General features: G+C 32.0%; 1 protein-coding gene across 1 annotated transcript; it reads left to right on the forward strand.

The window, feature by feature from the left end:
* Positions 1-9740: 9740 nt before the first annotated feature.
* LOC111879797 (sugar transport protein 7) lies at positions 9741-19003 on the forward strand. The gene is made up of 4 exons (XM_023876229.3): positions 9741-10235; positions 14775-15094; positions 17125-17751; positions 18407-19003. The coding sequence occupies exons 1-4, from the start codon at positions 10091-10093 to the stop codon at positions 18881-18883; spliced, it is 1569 nt and encodes a 522-aa protein (XP_023731997.1). The 5' UTR covers positions 9741-10090; the 3' UTR covers positions 18884-19003.
* The last annotated feature ends 43 nt before the right edge of the window (positions 19004-19046 follow it).

The following is a 19046-nucleotide window of genomic DNA, read 5'->3' on the forward strand; positions in this document are numbered from 1 at the left end:
ATAAAGGGGGAAATGAACTCATAAAGATAAAGAATATCATGGGAAAGCATCGACCTTTCGACCTCCTCTGCAGAAGAAATAATCTCTTTAACATACCTTAATCAGACCAGATCCCTACAAAACAAGGAAGAAAAAATAAAAGTAATTGCTTGGAGATAAACATTATTAGCAATTTATATCCTACAATCTCTCAAACTTTCTTGTCTTTAATACGTTTTCCATGGTAACATCTTAATTGTAATAACGTTATTATATAAGTAATTGGTTATATAATAACTTTTTAGATATTCTTACACCTAGTTTCTCTAGGGGTTTGAGAAAAGATCATTTTGTGTAGTTGTTTGCACCTTTGGATTCTAGCTCCTTAACTCCTTTAGGTGTCATACTTGTCATACAATTAGCTTGTAAACTTGAGTAGTTGCAGTCACTAGCAAGGTAACATGTGGGTATGGGTGCAAGAATACATGAAACTCATAAAGTCCCCACATAATACTTGATCCCTGCAAAACAAGGAAGAAAAAATACAAAATTACTATACATATAATGTATGTAAAGTTTTATACATTCCTAATGCAATGCAATAACATACAGTTGGATTCCACTCAAATTTGTTGTTCTGGTAAGGAGAAAAATCAGATTGAGGAAACTTCTTATCTGGAGATGATGCTGCAAAGGGGTAGAAATGTCATTGCAGGAAGCTTTCCACTAATTCCTATTTTCTTGCTATATTACGGTAACTACATTTCACCACCATGTATATATTACATGTTAAATTGGTTTGATTTTGAGGTCCTGATTCAACTAATACACCAGCTAAATTTCTAGCAATGTTTGAATCAGTTGATACTCTGAAGAAGAAGAAGAAGAAGAAGAAGAAGAAGAAGAAGAAGAAGAAGAAGAAGAAGAAGAAGAAGAAGAAGAAGAAGAAGAAGAAGAAGAAGAAGAGTAATTAGGACATAAAAAAAAAGACGTTTAACATAATATAAAAGATAAAAATAAAAACTATAATTGTGGTATACCTTGAAAGTAGACTGTCAAAATTAGAAAAAACTAGGATGTCATTTTCTTTTCTTCATTCAACAAACTGCTTTTTTTTTATCTGAATACCCGATAACAAACCTAAAAAAATAAAAAATAAAAATAAAAAAGTCACTTGTGTTACCCCACAATTCTTCTTATATGAACTGCTACAAGTATTATTAAAATTTGAGGGGTAATATTGACCTTTTTGCACAGTTAAGTCTACAAAACTGCAGCTTTCTGAAGGATGAGGGCAAAATGGGGATTGAATTATTGCTTGAACTGATTACCCAAACCTTGGGGCATTCCTAAGCTTTGTGCAAGATCGCCCATTCGTGCTTTCATGGCCTAAAAAGGGGTAAAACGGTCAAATTCAAAATATATTACTCCAAGGGTAAAATTGTACTTTTATATTATCATACAAACCTGGACACTCTTTTGATGGGCGTCTCTATATGCTTCTGTAATCAGAAGTGACAGTTTCTGCAAAAAAAAATCAATGATACAATATATCATTCTTTTACTAATTTATCTGATTTATGCAACAATGTTTTAACATTTAATTCAAAAAAAAAGAGTAAGATACAAATATATAAAATTAAATAATATAATAAAATTACTCACTTCTGAACCCTTTCCATTGCAGCCTCTGTAATTTCTGTGCGTACAGGTTGCTGATTCCCAGAGAGAGTGACCTAAAGTTGCAGCTCTTAATCCAACAACTTCATTTGCTACATCTTTGTCAACAGCGGGACCCACTATGGATTCCCATTTTATATGCTTTCTCTTACCTCCAGCATTTTCCTAAAAATGTATAAATAAAGTATTTGTAAAATTATAATTATAATTACATGACATGAAAATGGAATTAATTACCTCATCTGAAGACTCCAATTCTGATTCACCACTTGAGAGATGTGCAACACTGGAGTTTGTATCTACAGGAGAGGGTGGGGTGGGGGTGGGTGGGTGGGTAGGGGGTAGGGGTGGGGTGGGTAGTTCTGCATGAAATGGGGATGAAAATTGTGAAACAAAGTTTTTGTGAAACAATAGTCTCTTGATGAGATGAACTAGCAGATTTGTGAAACAAAGTTTTTGAATCTTTGTTTCTCAAGTGATCATCATAGTCCCTTTTCTTTATAGAATCAGAAAGAATCTGAAAATTGGTGTGATTATGAGTCTAAGATCTTATATATATATATATATATATATATATATATATATATATATATATATATATATATATATATATATATATATAATTAGAAGATATACTGATATACTTGCCTCATATGCACATTGAACTTTCTTAAATGATTCACTTGCCAATGGGTTTCCCATCTTTTTATCAAGGTGCACTAGCATGGCCTATAAGGGATCAAAAAGAAAGTCAATTGACCAAAAAAAAAAGGACCACAAATTATATTGAATATTGCATTACCTTTTTCTTGTATTCTTTCTTCAACAAGATTGCATCATTCTTATCATATCGAGTAAATCCTAGTGTTTCATAGTGATCCACACAACTTATAATTCTTTCCATTTCATTGAATTCATTTTCATGGGTTTTGACCATAGAAATGGAGATGGTTGACTTTGACTCTTTCTTCTCTGTGTTCATAAAAGTTGGCTTATTGCTTGAAGATTTACACGAGTTAACCTGTTCATGTTCATCTTCCTCACCATTAACACAGAACTTGCTCTCTGTAATGTCATCTTCAAGAAACGACTATGTAACTTTCGTAATCTACACTACAAATTTCAATATATAAGAATATACACATACATATATCAACCAACAAAATGTCCAACAAATTGCATTAATCTACAGCTACGTAACCATGTTGAAGCTACTTGAAGAAGGTCTGTAAGAACCCTAAAAGCTCTTTCAGATTAGGGTTTTCTTTCTTTTCGTATGTAACCCTAATTGATTTCAAAGGAGCGTTAAAGTGTAATAACCCACCCATATGCATAATTGACATGATCTGATCAAGAAAGATGAAACAGAGCAATTGTTGAAATAAAAGATGAAGGAAAATAGACCTGGGTAAGAAGGCGTTTTAGGCCCATCTTTCTCCTTCTCTTCAAATCAAAGGTCAGATCTTTGTCTCGCCCTTTCTTCCTCGAACAGAAATTTCAAAATAGATGCTTGATTCAAAGGCTGCGCGCTTTCAGCGAGAAATTGGTGGGTTTACGACAGAGGGAGAGGGGAAGAGACGTCTTGAAAGGGAAACGAAAGATCGGATTTTTATGTTGTTTTAGGAAATCCCAATCCAATTGTTCGTTAAAGGGTTCATAGGCTGATGAACAGTGAACACGCGTTGTTGCACGCCTGACCTAAGGATTGCACCATTTAATTTTTAACTAGGTTATAACTAAACAAGATGAAGATGAAACAAAAATGATAAGATTTCCCTTTTTCTTCTTCTCTCAACCGCTTCTGTATCTATCGCTCTCTTCACCAAATCAAGATGAACATGAAACAACTTGATTGCGGAGGCCCCTTGTCAATTTGTGAGGACTAAAATATGGAAATGTTGAAAGAAGGAAATGACAGATATTCACGAATGATGTTCTCGTCGCCGGCTCCAAAGCGCCATAATCATGGCCGAGATCCAGAATCGTATATGTTTGCTATTTACAAATCTGTTGTTGAACCTGGAAGAATCGACCTAGGTATTCCCACTGCTGAAGATGAAGATGAAGGCCCTAGGGCTTTTTCTTGCTAAGTCGAAGAGGCGGGGGGGGGGGGGGGGGGGTTAATTTTTTGGGGTGGTAATTTTCATCGATTTATTTCCCGCCTAAAACGCGTGTTTCACTTAAAAATTATAAAGCTACACATTTACACGACGCACATTTTATGAAAGGCGCCCTCCGCATTTCATTTTTTTTCATTTCTGACACTAATTTTAGGGTACGCATAAATGCGTGTCGTCTATCCTTGAAATTTTGGAAAACTGACATTAGTTTTTAGGGCACGTACAAATACGCGTCCTCTATCACTGTGTGTCATTGTTTGCGCGTCCTTAAAGGCTGTTTTTCTAGTAGTGCTGGGTGTCGTTTATTGGCGGGGCACGCAGTGTTTTGAAGGAGGAGGCGCATAGATCGAGATTCTCGATCCATCCCGGGGCCACTAAAATGTATTTGGATCTGAAGAGAGACTATTGGTGGCCTTGTATGAAGAGAGATGTTGCGTGGGTTGTAGAAAGGTGCTTGACCTGTCGTCAAGTTAAGGCCGAGCACCAGCGTCCGCATGGCAAGTTGCAGCCACTTGAGGTTCCCTAGTGGAAGTGGGAAAAGATTTCTATGGATTTCATCACCAAACTGCCAAGAACCCCAAGGGGTGTCGATGCAATTTGGGTGATTGTGGATCGATTGACGAAAAGTGCTCACTTCCTTGCTATTAGGGAGAGTTCTTCCACAGAGAAGTTGGCAGAAATATATGTGAAGGAAGTGGTGTCTCGGCATGGGGTGCCGATTTCAATTGTGTCAAATCGAGATGTATGTTTTACTTCCAGGTTCTGGAAGAAGTTTCTCATGAGGAGTTGGGTACGAGGTTGCATTTCAGCACTATTTATCACCCTCGGACCGACGGTCAGAGTGAGCGGACTATTCAGACACTTGAGGACATGCTTCGGGCATGTGTATTAGACTTCGGAGGAAGTTGGGACACGTATCTGCCTTTGGCTGAGTTTTCTATAACAACAGCCACGATTCGAGCATTGGTATGCCTCCCTTCGAGTTGTTGTATGGAAGTAGGTGTCGGACTCCCATTTGTTGGGGAGAGGTAGGACAGCGGGTGATGGGTGGTACGGAGATAGTACTCCAGATGACTGAGCAGATTCAGCAGGTCAGGCAGAGGTTGCTGATGGCCCAGAATTGCCAGAAGAGTTACGCTGATAGGCGTCGCTCAGAGCTCGAGTTTCAGGTTGGTGATTTCGTTCTCCTGAAGGTATCACCTTGTAAAGGTGTGATTCGATTCAGGAAGAGGGGCAAGTTGGGACCTCGATATATCGGTCCATTCATGGTGACAACTAGCGTGGGCTGACTAGCGTATCGTTTGGAGCTACCTGCCGAGCTGAGTCAGATTCATGATACCTTCCACGTGTCTCAGTTGAGGAAGTGTATTGCCGATGAGTCAACAGTGGTTCCATTGGAGGACATTCAGGTGGATGCGAGCCTGGACTATGTTGAGAGGCCGATCGCGATCCGAGATAGGAGAATCAAGGTTCTGGGGAACAAGGAGGTGTCCCTGGTTCAGGTCCAGTGGCAACATCGGAAGGGGTCCGAGCTGACTTGGGAGCCGGAGTTAGAGATACGGGAGCAGTATCACGAATTGTTTCTGGAGCGAGACTTCGAGAGCGAAGTCTGATTCTATTGGGGAAGAATTGTAACATCCGAATTCCCAGGTATCTCATTTTAAGTATTTATATTGAATATTAGAGAGGGACTCAGCAAGTAGGCGCTCAGACTAGCCGAGTGGGATCGCACATGTGTTGGTCTGATTTAATGGAGGACTCAGCGAGTCCACGCTGTTTAATGAAAACCTAATTTCTCAGGTTTGGGGCCTATTTAAGGACCCTTGTTGCCACCATTTTCAGCTACAAGACCATTGAGAGAAACCCTTATAGTGCCTGAGCGTTTGTGAAAGGGAAGAAGCCATTATTGGACCTTTGTGGGTTTGTTTTGCAAGAAGAAGTTGATTCCAGCTTAGAGGAGGCCAAGGAGGTTGCTTATTTGTGGATTGCAAGCAAAGGACATCATTCTTGAGGTAGCATATCGATCCTTTTTCTGTTTTGTTAAAGAATCCATGGATCTAGGGTTTTCTATACCCTTTATTGAGTTGATTTGTTGGGAATATGGTCCCTTATCGTGTTTAGACATCAGATCTGGATCCATAGTGGTCCAGAGAACCTATTCTGTTTGCTTTATGAGGAGTTATGGAAGAAATGGACTTAGGATGTTGTATTTGGGGCTAAATCATCAAGTAGTGTCATTTGGACGTTGCATGAGCATCAAGTTCGAACCTTTACGTGATTATTGAGCTTGGGAAGATTAGATCTATGGATTAGAGGAACATATCTGACCTCAGAAGGTCATTTGAGTGTAAGTATGGAACGAACTCGCCGAGTCCATGAGCGGACTTGATGAGTCGAGTCGGGGTTGCCCCTCGATTCGTGACAGGTGTAGCTTGTCGAGTGGAAGAAAGACTCGACGAGCCAAGAGAGTCTGAAAGGATTCAGAGGACCTGCGTGGACTCACCGAGTCACCTTTGTGCACTCGACGAGTCTGGTCAAAGTTGACCGTTGACTTTCGTTGACTTTAGGGTTCTAGTCAAGACTGATACAGGAGAGTTCAGGGAAGGGTAGACTGGCCTCTTCTACCCAGTCTGTATAGATGAGATCATGGGGGAGTATTGACCGGGAATGTTATTTGAATAATAGGAGGAGGCTAGGTCGGGACGTTGAGCACGAGAGTTTATCTGATTTCATTGAGGTGAGTCTTCTCACTATGCCTTACCCGATGGGGTGATTATGTGTGACCGGAAGGTCTTATGTGTATGATGTAAATGTGATGTATGTTGTATATGTTATATGTTATGATATGAGTATGATGACATGGACCAGAAGGTCAACAGATTCATGGGATGGAAATCCCCTGAGACACCTGGATCGGAAGATCCCATAGAGCTATGGCCTGGAAAGGCGTATGTGTTATACGTGGTATTTTAGGGAACTCACTAAGCATTATTGCTTACTGTTTGCGTGTTATGTGTTTCAGGTACCAGTGATGATCGCGGAAAGGCGCCGGCATGATCAGTACACACTTATGGTGGAGATGTTTTGAGATTCTGGGGGATTTTGATTTGCACTTATGTTATGTAAAAACAGTTGATACATGTTTTTGAGAATTGTGATTGGAGTATTTTTATTAAATTAAAATGAAAAATTGTTTTGAAATTTCACGGTGTTACATGTATTAAGTTTCTTTTTAATCCTTTAAAGTTTATAACAAATAAACCTTAAAAGGATAAACAACTTAAACACCCTAATCTACACTACACCATGCAAGAGAGATAAGAGAAAAAGATCCAAGGAGTTCTCGATTTTGGGAGGAGAAAATAAAAAGTGATCAAAACTAGCAAGTTTTTGGTCTATACACTTCTTCATATACTTCTACGAATGCACCAAGTCAGAGCTAGTCATTAAATGAAAGTATGGAACCTTATGACAAGAATGGTATAAAGAAAAGGAAAGACAACACTCAAACTCCAACTCCTTATGGATTTCACAACTTTGGCAAGAAATTCAAGAAGCATGGAGTGTCTTTCACTTAATCTCATAACTAGGTAGTTACATGCCAACTAGATGATTACTTAAGGTGTCCATTTAATTTGTACATATATATATATATATATATATATATATATATATATATATATATATATATATATATATATATATACAAGGTTCTAAATGGCGTGAGGCGTGGCGTGGCGGCAAGGCCAAGCCTCAGGCTTAACGAGCCATGGCGAGCCACGGCATTTTTCAAGGCGTGATGTAAGGCGGCGATTTTGTATTAATTTAAAATTATATTACCACATAAATATAAATTTATATTAAATATAACAACTTTTTAGAAGTGTTAAATCAATAACTAATAACAAAAAGTTAACAAAAACCACAATACTTGTATCTCCGGTTTGAAAAGACATAACAAAGAGAAAAAAACTGTGTCTCAAACGAAAAAACACACGTCATAACACGCCATAACGCGCCATGGCGTGCCATATCACGCCTTGCCACGCCTCACGCCATGGCGCGCCTTTAAGAACACTGTATATATATATATATATATATATATATATATATATATATATATATATATATATATATATATATATATATATATATATATATATATATATATACTCACACACATACAATATGAATATAACTAGTTTTTGTTATCTTTTAATATTATTCCCTAAAAACAATAATTCCAAAATACTTGTTAAATATTATTTTCATAAACTAATAATTCTTCAGTTAAATACAACTGTTGATAATATTCATGAATAGCCATCTTGCTCTAATAAATAATTAACCAGTGGTAACTTGCTATAAATTGTGACCCTATATGCTCATATGTCATTAGCAAATATCATTTTATAATGACTCTTGGGCATAAAAATCATTCACATTTGCCCTGTTGAATAAGTATTGAACGTGTCTGGTGGATTTGAAAGACCAGACTTTGATTTTAATTGAATTGGTTGATTTGTTTTGTTGACCAAACCACACTCACTCCTTGACACCATTGGTATCGATAATCTATAACCTCGATCTTTCTCTTAGAAGGAGTTCAACAATAGGACAATCAAACGGGGTACCTATCAAGTGGCTAAACCTCGAGACCATTTATAGAGTCGGGAATGTTTCAATTTTCATCACCAAAAGGCGAATTGAAAGAGAATTAAGGGGCATAACTTTCATTAGTGAGGAGAACGATGTCATCCAGCCAGTTTATGTCATCAGGGATTACTGGTTGCTGTTACTCTTATTATATGAATAGGGAGAAGATAGGTTTCTTATTATTTTCATCATCTTTATCTTCAACAATGATCTTGTTAAGGATTGACCTGTAGTGCTTAGTCTAACGTATGACTCTTGAGCTCCTCCATCTTGTCAAGGATTGACATGTAGTTCTATTAGAAACAATTAAATGTGAGTTTTAGTTTTATTAGAAACTTCAATCTTCTTCAAGCTTTCACAAGTAAAAATGTCAAGTAGATAGGAACATAAAACACACTTGCACAACATTTGAATGAGACAAAAAGTTTTAAGAGAGAAAAAAAAATATATATTCTAAAACTTTTGAGATTTTAATAAGGGTAGGTGTTGATGTTCAAAAAGAGAAATATTGTTCTTAATCTTTTGGACATCACTTAAATGTTTGTGGAAGTATTTGATATTCATGTACACTTGACTTTCTCGTTTGTTGAAAACATAAAAAAGATTGAAATTTCAAGTGAATGTAATGTTCGAATGATATTAATTTCTATTTATTATAATTACGGTGGTTGTTAAGTCATATATTAATGTTTAGTTATTTTTTATCAAGATAAAAAATATATTTAAAAATAGATTTACAACATAAAATTTTATAATATGAAAATTTATAAATTAATAGATTTTTTTTTAATAAAATTAAAGTGAAAAATTAAGACGGTAACAAAATATGAGGTAACAAAATTTTATTTTTACTTAGTCACTTTGTTTTTTAAATGTATATTTTACTAGAGAATTTAGTTTGGATATTCAAAAAAATTCTTTATAACTTGATAATAGTATTTTTTAAGTATAAAAAATAAATTAACCAATAGAAGAAAAAAAATGGAAAGTTTATTACGACAAGTCACTTTCTTCTTTTTAACAACATAAAGTTGTATATTATCAAGAATCTAAAAGGTTGTTAGAAAGATTCCAAAAACCGTAAACTTTTTAAGTTGGCCGACATATGTATATGTCATGTGTAGTCATAGATGAATTGTTAGAAAAAGGTATCAATCATAGAACAATTCTTAACTCAAAGGATAGAAATATATGAATGTACCCGTAACTAATTTTAATATATTTTTAAGCACGATTGATAAAATCTAAGACCAAACCACTCAAAAATTGTCATTCAAGATTATATTGAAAGATAATAACATCGCTATAATTAATGATATTTCGATTCATTTAATATATATTAACTAATACAATTTAAATTATATATTTTTTAAACGTAATCTAGATATTTTATATGCATCTTGTTGAGGAAAACGTTGACTTTTTTTTCTCAAACTATTATACAAGAAAAGGCATATACACAGTTAACCAAGATGACATCTGTTTCATCACTTCTTCACTTCAAGAACTCTCAACCAACAAATTCATAACAAATTCCTGAATCATTTAAAACTCTCTCTCTCTCTCTCTCTCTCTCTCTCTCTCTCTCTCTCTCTCTCTCTCACACACACACACACACACACAGATACACGAGAGTTCTTGAGGTTTGTGCGAAAATGGCAGGAGGGTCTTTCGCACCAGGAGGAGTAGCGAAGGCGAGAGCAGATGAATATGAAGGGAAGGTGACGACTTACGTCATCGTTGCTTGCATTGTTGCTGCTGTTGGAGGCTCGATTTTTGGCTACGATATTGGAATCTCAGGTAACATAATCTTCTTTAATTAATTCATCCCAAAATTCCAACTACGAATTCATTCCCAAATATGAATCGAAAAAAAACATAAGGAGATTGATGAGTTTGAGGTTCAATTTGTCCATTCGTTCATATAGATGTGTTTGGTATGAATAACTATTGAAAAAAAAAATAATAATAAATAAATCCCAGTATTATTTATGTGATTTTTAATGATATAGTTATTTTTAATTTTCTGTTATTTATTTTAATTTTTTTTATAAAGATAATACCAAAATAATATCACCCATTTCCAAAAAAATCTGCAATAGATCGATTACCAATTGCTATATTGTTTTCTAAAATGGTCATAGCCACAAGTAACTTCTAAAGAAAATTTGGTAGAAAAATAATATATTTCTCAATATATTATTTTATTCGGTAATATGTGAATTTACTTTGCAACGTTTATTGCAATATAAGACTGTATTTCGTAATATATTATTTTTAATAGTTAAAAAAATAAAGTTTTTTCTTGGTTAACGGGAATTTTGCAATTCTAATGCAAAATTGTTAGTCATTTGTGTAAATAGTCACAAAAACTGGTCATTTTGTTAAATTTATGTCTATATCTATATATCTATAAGGGAAAATGACTTACGAGCCCAACGAAGTTTCCAAACCGTTCAAAAAACCTCAATCATGTTTTGTCTGTTAAAAAAAACCCAACAAACTTAACATTTTGTCTAAAAAGCCTAATTAAGTTATACTTTCCTGAAAGTCAATTAAAAGAAACAAATGGCGTGGCTTATTAGCGTATCCGGAAAATGACTTGTTAGACCAACGAAGTTTCCAAAACGTTTAAAAAACTCCAATCATGTTTTAACTGTTCAAAAAAAAACCCAACGAACTTAAACAAAACAAAGTTGAGATTTTTTGAACGATTTGGAACTTTGTTGGACTTTTTAGACAAAAGGTTAAGTTCGTTGGGTTTTTATGTACAAACAAAAGATGATTGAGGTTTTTTGAATGGTTTGGAAACTTCGTTGGGCTTTTAAGTCATTTTCCCTATCTATAACAAAGCAAGTAATTTTCCTTGAAGCTGTATTTGAAATTTTTAATTTTTCACTTTCCAATCTAATATAATTATTGAATAAATTTTAATATCTATTAAAATGTAATTTTTTTCATATTAATATCATATCAATGGTAGACATAAGACATTTTTGAATTATCATCAAATATGAATCGAAAACAAAACATAAAGAGATTGATTTGTAGCTGTCTGTTTTGCTAAGTTCTGGTCCACAATTTGAGCTTCAATTTGTCCATTCATTCATAGAGATGTGTTTGGTATGAATAAACTATTGAAAAAAATGAAAATTTACAAAAATAAAAATAATAATAAACTAAGATAAAAATAAAAAATAAAAAATCCCAGTATTATTTATGTGATTTTTAATGATATAATTCTTATTACTTTTCTATTATTTATTTTAGTTTTTTTTATAAAGATAATACCAAAATAATATCACCATTTGCAAAAAAAAACAAAAAAAAAAAAAAAAAATTAAAATCTGCAATGGATCGATTGCCAATTGCTATATTGTTTTCTAAAATGGTCATAGCCACAAATAGCCTTTAAAGAAAACTTGGTAGAAAAATCATATATTTCTCAATATATTAATTTATTCTGTAATATGTGAATGTAATTTGCAACGTTTATTGCAATATAAGACTGTATTTCGTAATATATTATTTTTAGTTAAAAATTAAACATTTTTCTTGAACTTCACGTAATTGAAATTTTCAATCTTTCACTTTCTAATCTAATATAATTATTACATAAATTTATATATCTAATAAAATGTAATTTGTTCATATTAATATCATATTAATCATAGATATAAGACATTTTGAATTATCAGTATAAAACACTTTTTTTATGATGTTAAATTCAAAACTTAAATCAAAATATGAAATTAACTTAAAAATATTTAGATACTATTTTTTAAAGTCTTTAAAAATATTTAAATATCTATATTTATTTCTATATCATTATTATTATAAATCTTATAATAAAGGTCATCTAAATAAATATTATTTAATATATGTATTCGTTCTTACACAATATTCATTTGAAACCACCCTAATATTTGATATTTTAACATATATATTATATTAATGGTATTTAAGTAATTTATAAATTTTGTACCTATATAAGTAGGATTTTTCACAAAAAAAAAAAAAAAAAAAAAAAAAAAAAAAAAAAAAAGAAATCATGAATTCTTAGTTGGTTTTTTTGAAAAAAAAAGGCATTCCCTTACTCAAAGACTGGTTTTTGCAAACAAACATTTTTTCCTATTTCCTAATGAAACCATAACTCTTCATGTCAGCACTAACACGTATATGAAATGGTTTTCTTTAATGACATCAAATGAGTTTTTTTTGAAGAAGTTATGTCCTCGAAGTTCTAGCAAGCAGTTAAAATTGAAGTGTAGGGATGATTTCAATGTTTATTTACAAAACATGAAAAAAATTTGTATATATATATATATATATATATATATATATATATATATATATATATATATATATATATATATATATATATATATATATATATATATATAGGGAAAAGATCAAATGAGAACACCTAAAAGGTTGAGAACGCGAGAACATGTATATTCATTTGTGATTTCATGTATTCATTTGTGGAGAAGTGATAAATTTTTACGCACAATCAACATGAATATGATTTTTCTCTTCAATTGAAATTAAAGGCGTAAAAATTTATCATTTCTCCACAAATGAATACATGGAATCACAAATAAATATACTTTGTTCTCGCGTTCTCAACCTTTTTGGTGTTCTCATTTGATCCTACTCATATATATATATATATATATATATATATATATATATATATATATATATATATATATATATATATATATATATATATATATATATATATCTTAAGCTACAAAATAAATAGCAATTTTTTTTATTAATTTGTTTAGTAAAGAACTAGTTATGAGACCCATGTATTACATGTGTTAATTTAAAAAAAGTTAAATATAAATGTCAAAATATTTGAGAACTTTGAATTTATAAAAAATATGAAAAATAATGATTTATTATAATGAAAATGTTTTTTATCTTGTAAATTTAAATAAAGAAAAGAAACTAATGAGTTTTTTTTGAAAATTTTGAAACTAAAAGGTAAGTTTATTAATAAAACTAAATCCATTTATTACTACATTTATTGTAATTATAAGAGTAAAATTAAAATATTATGTGAAATTTAATAAAATGAAAAAACCATAAAATGACATGTGGAATAAAAAATTAATTTAAAATAACCATAAAATTATATGTGTCAAAATGAATAAGAATTTGACATGTTGCAAAAAAAATCATTACTTATTTACTAGTTTATAACCCGTGGGAACCACGGTTATAAAATTAATTAAATTTTTATAGTAAAATTCAAAATTATTAATCAGTTATTTTAAATAAATTATTAATTTAAGAAATATTTTTTTAGTTATGCGAAATTATAATCGTTGATTCAAATAAATATGTAAAATTTAATTTTTAATATATATTAGACATTTTTTATTTGTGAATTAATAAAAACATTAATATAAAAATTTAAATTTTAAAATAGAGAATAAATACATTAACAAATAACATCTCATTAATGAGGAGATCAAAAAATTTAAAATGGAGAACTAATATATTAACAAGTGGCAACACATTTATTAAGAGGTCCAATATAATGACGCATGGCAAAAAAAACTATTCTTTTATTAGTATAGGGGTTAGGGAGGATTCTACTTTTATTTTTCATATCACCGCAATGATTTTAAAACTAAAAATGATCTTTCAAAGCTACAATTATTGAATACGACGGTTTGTGTTGCCATATGCTTTTTATATAAATATTTGCCTAAATAACCATTTTTGAAATATTTCATCTATGGATAATAAATAGAGACATAGACATACGCGTTTGTGGGGTAAGGTTACCTAACACTCGGTGAAATTAGATTTGGGTTTGGAAAATTAGATGGTGGTAAGGGGAATTAAAAATAATGGAGAATGTGGATGGAGTCAATATTTTCATCTCTTCTTCCAATTCTTCATTTTCAAATTTCTTCTTTATGACTTTACAGAAAGCATAAATATGATGTGTGGTTGTGTGTAGGTTAAAATTCAATCTGTTATTACTTTAAGTATGTAATTTTATTCTTGCACAACACACACAGATTCACTTAGTTGTTTATATACCTCTTAGGTCATTTTTATAATTTATTTCAGAACTAAAAAATATTATAACTTATTTGGGGTTGAATGAGCTTTTACTATTTTTAAGTTTTTATTATAAATATTGGATGGAATATAGTTATATGATTATATATTATATCTACATAAAAAAAAAAAAAAAAGTAATTCATTAATCCACACTAACCAAACATCATCATTCCATTTTGTCTCCTTTCTTATTTCATCACCCATTCATTTCATTCCTTCGTTATTCTATTCTTTCTTGTCTTTAACTAGGAGGAGTGACATCCATGGATGGATTCCTTAAAAAATTCTTCCCATCTGTCTATGAAAAGAAGTCACATTCCCATGAAAGCAACTATTGTAAGTTCAATGATCAAGGCCTTGCAGCCTTCACATCATCACTATACTTGGCTGGCCTAGTTGCAACACTATTTGCATCTCCTGTCACACGTAATTATGGCCGTCGGATCAGTATCATTTGTGGCGGAATCAGTTTTTTGGTGGGCGCAATCCTCAATGCCGCCTCGGTCAACTTTGGAATGCTTCTTTCCGGTCGAATCATGCTTGGGATTGGAATCGGCTTCGGTAATCAGGTACTTTGTTCACCCCATCAACGTATTTTTGTTGTTAACACTGCATTTGTTACACAAGACATGATTACAAACCAGGAAAATAAAATGGATAAAGTAATATGGTAAATCTTGAATTTTATTTGAGAAAATTGTTGGAAATGTGTAGCCTCAAACTTGCAAAACATACTTTCTTTTTTACCCTTAATAGGAACGTACTTATGTATGTATACCTATAGCATTGGTGTTGCTTTCATTTTACCTCTAACTATAATATGTAAAATGAAATTTGTAAGCATTTTACACGTTTCAAACTATAAATTGCTATTATATGCAGAAAAATAAGTACATTTCTATTATTGGTAAAAAGTAAAGTACACAACATTGCTCCTACTTGTAACAACTAACAAGAGTAAAGTAAATTGCTATTTATTGCAAACTATCCATTTGATTATCATATTATAACTAATGACATGTAAAGTGTATAAAAGGAAAAATAAAATAAGAAATGCAAAATATGCATGTCATACATTCCTTTCTTGATGCGACTCTTGTAGTTCTTGTTTTCCATTCTAAAATGATAGATCATCCAATTGTGGGGTTCATTTAGGTTTGTCCCAAAATATACAATGTAACATACTCTCATAGTATAGGTTCTTAATTTACCAAATATCATCAATCATACATTCATTTCTTGATACGACTATTTTGTAGTTCTTGCTTTTCATTCTAAAATGATAGATCATCCAATTATGGGGTTCATTTAGATTTGTCCCAAAATATACAATATAACATACTCTCATAGTATAGGTTCCTTTTTTACCAAATATCATCAATCATACATTCATTTCTTGATACGACTCTTTTGTAGTTCTTGCTTTTCATTCTAAAATTCTTCTAAAATGATAGATCATCTAATTATGGGGTTCATTTAGGTTTGTCCCAAAATATACAATATAACATACTCTCATAGTATAGGTTCCTTTTTTACCAAATATCATCAATCATACATTCATTTCTTGATACGACTCTTTTGTAGTTCTTACTTTTCATTCTAAAATTCTTCTAAAATGATAGATCATCCAATTATGGGGTTCATTTAGGTTTGTCCCAAAATATACAATATAACATACTCTTATAGTATAGGTTCCTTTTTTACCAAATATCTTCAATCATACATTCATTTCTTGATACGACTCTTTTGTAGTTCTTGCTTTTCATTCGAAAATTCTTCTAAAATGATAGATCATCAAATTATGGGGTTCATTTAGGTTTGTACCAAAATATACAATATAACATACTATCATAGTATAGGTTCCTTTTTTACCAAATATCATCAATCATACATTCATTTCTTGATACGACTCTTTTGTAGTTCTTGCTTTTCATTCTAAAATTCTTCTAAAATGATAGATCATCCAATTATAGGGTTCATTTAGGTTTGTCTCAAAATATACAATATAACATACTCTCATAGTATAGGTTCCTTTTTTACCAAATATCGTCAATCATACATTCATTTCTTGATATGACTCTTTTGTAGTTCTTGCTTTTCATTCTAAAATTCTTCTAAAATGATAGATCATCCAATTATAGGGTTCATTTAGGTTTGTCCCAAAATATACAATATAACATACTCTCATAGTATAGGTTCCTTTTTTACCAAATATCTTCAATCATACATTCATTTCTTGATAGACTCTTTTGTAGTTCTTGCTTTTCATTCTAAAATTCTTCTAAAATGATAGATCATCTAATTATGGGTTCATTTAGGTTTGTCCCGAAATATACAATATAACATATTCTCATAGTATAGGTTCCTTTTCTGATCAAATATCTTCAATCAAACAATTTAGGGTTTATATTATCTTTTTGGACCAAAATAGATCATTAGTCCAAACATCTTATGAATTATGATACATTTAACATGAATTTGGGTTTTCAAATTTTGATTCTTAGGCTTTGAATGTATTGTGTTTGTTCTACTAACATCAATCCGATTCCAATGTATGTCAAACATAATACAATATCTTCAATCTCCTTTCTTCTTGAAGGCAATACCACTTTATTTATCAGAAATGGCACCAACCCATTTAAGAGGAGGCTTAAACATGATGTTCCAATTAGCAACAACTCTCGGAATCTTCTCAGCAAACATGATAAACTACGGAACAAGTAAGCTCGATCAATGGGGGTGGCGGCTCTCTCTCGGCCTAGCGGCAGTCCCGGCGCTTCTAATGACAATCGGTGGCATTCTTCTCCCGGAGACACCCAACAGCTTAATCGAACAAGGATCAAAAGAAAAGGGGAGAAAAGTTTTAGAACGAATTCGAGGTACACAAAACGTTGACGCTGAGTTTGAAGACATGGTTGACGCGAGCGAGTTGGCTAACTCAGTGAAACATCCTTTTAGGAATATCTTGAAGAAGAGGAATCGACCTCAATTGGTTATGGCGATTTGTATGCCGATGTTTCAGATCCTTACTGGGATAAATTCGATCTTGTTTTATGCTCCGGTGTTGTTTCAGAGTATGGGTTTTAAAGGGAATGCTTCTCTTTATTCTTCTGCGTTGACCGGAGCTGTTCTTGCTCTTTCTACATTGGTATCTATCGCGACTGTTGATAGATTGGGTCGAAGAGTTTTGCTCATTGGTGGAGGCATACAAATGATCGTTTGTCAGGTAAACTTTTTTTTTTTTGGTGAATGCAAAAAATAACAATTATTTTTCAATTAATTGTTTGTTATACTATCTTATTTTCATTTTTTTTCTTATTATAACCATATATTTTAAAATCTATATTGTTATAGCAATGTCATTTACTCATTCATATATATATATATATATATATATATATATATATATATATATATAACAATTATCACTTCTATAATTGTGTAGATTTTTCAAAAGATAATGTCATGAGAAAGAAGAAAAAATTGAAAGTATGATGCTATAATTGTGTAGATTTTTCAAAGTATAGAATTTAACAAATATCTTAGAAAATGATGCATTGTTGAAAAAATGAAAGAAAATTTGGAAAAAGTTAGAAAGCCTCATTTGTCCATTTTGGCCATTTAAGTTCTAATTATTTTTATAATCTAAACCAAAGGACTGATCTAATTTTTGTTTTTGCCTTTTTACCCGGTTTATAGTTTACAAGTTACCATAGGTAAACAAATTTAGGTCTTTTCCGAACAAGTGGTTAAAATATTGGGTTTTTTTATGCAAATAAGCATAAAATGTTATTTGCATAAAAGATACAATTGTTTAATCACTTCTTCAGAAAAGAAGTTGAAAACGATTTATATTTCTTCAATCTTGTGTTATGAAACAGGTCATTGTAGGCATAATATTAGGGCTTAAATTTGGCAACAATCAACAACTCTCAGAGGGTTATTCGATTGCGGTAGTGATTGTAATTTGTCTGTTTGTGGCGGCCTTCGGGTGGTCGTGGGGCCCACTTGGTTGGACAGTGCCAAGTGAAATATTCCCATTAGAAACACGGTCAGCCGGTCAAAGCATTACGGTTGCAGTCAACCTCTTCTTCACTTTCATCATAGCACAATCTTTCCTCTCACTCCTTTGTGGTTTAAAATTTGGACTATTTTTGTTTTTTGCTGGATGGATTACTATAATGACAATTTTTGTATATATTTTTCTACCGGAAACGAAAGGAGTTCCTATTGAAGAGATGATGTTGTTATGGCAAAGACATTGGTTTTGGAAGAAGATTATATCAGAAGATTTGGGGGAAGATGAGAGTTTTGAAAGGCAAAAGAATTCATTAGTGTTGCCACGGCAAGCTCGTTGATGGCTAACGATTATTATGTAATAGTTTGATATAAATCAATGTACAGAAAAGATACAACAAACTTTTCTCATTTTGTTGAGGGGTAAATGCAATAAGTAGCAACATACTTTCACCGATTTATTTATTATAGCATTATATTTTTATTTTTTTATTACATCATTAT

This window comes from Lactuca sativa, chromosome 7 (assembly GCF_002870075.4).
Source record: "Lactuca sativa cultivar Salinas chromosome 7, Lsat_Salinas_v11, whole genome shotgun sequence".
In the NCBI taxonomy this organism is placed as follows: Eukaryota; Viridiplantae; Streptophyta; class Magnoliopsida; order Asterales; family Asteraceae; genus Lactuca; species Lactuca sativa.

Coding starts and splice junctions, on each gene's coding strand:
- LOC111879797 (XM_023876229.3), top strand. CDS start 10,091: ATGGCAGGAGGGTCTTTCGCACCAGGAGGAGTAGCGAAGGCGAGAGCA. Junction 10,236..14,774: donor CTACGATATTGGAATCTCAG/GTAACATAATCT, acceptor GTCTTTAACTAG/GAGGAGTGACATCCATGGAT. Junction 17,752..18,406: donor TACAAATGATCGTTTGTCAG/GTAAACTTTTTT, acceptor GTTATGAAACAG/GTCATTGTAGGCATAATATT.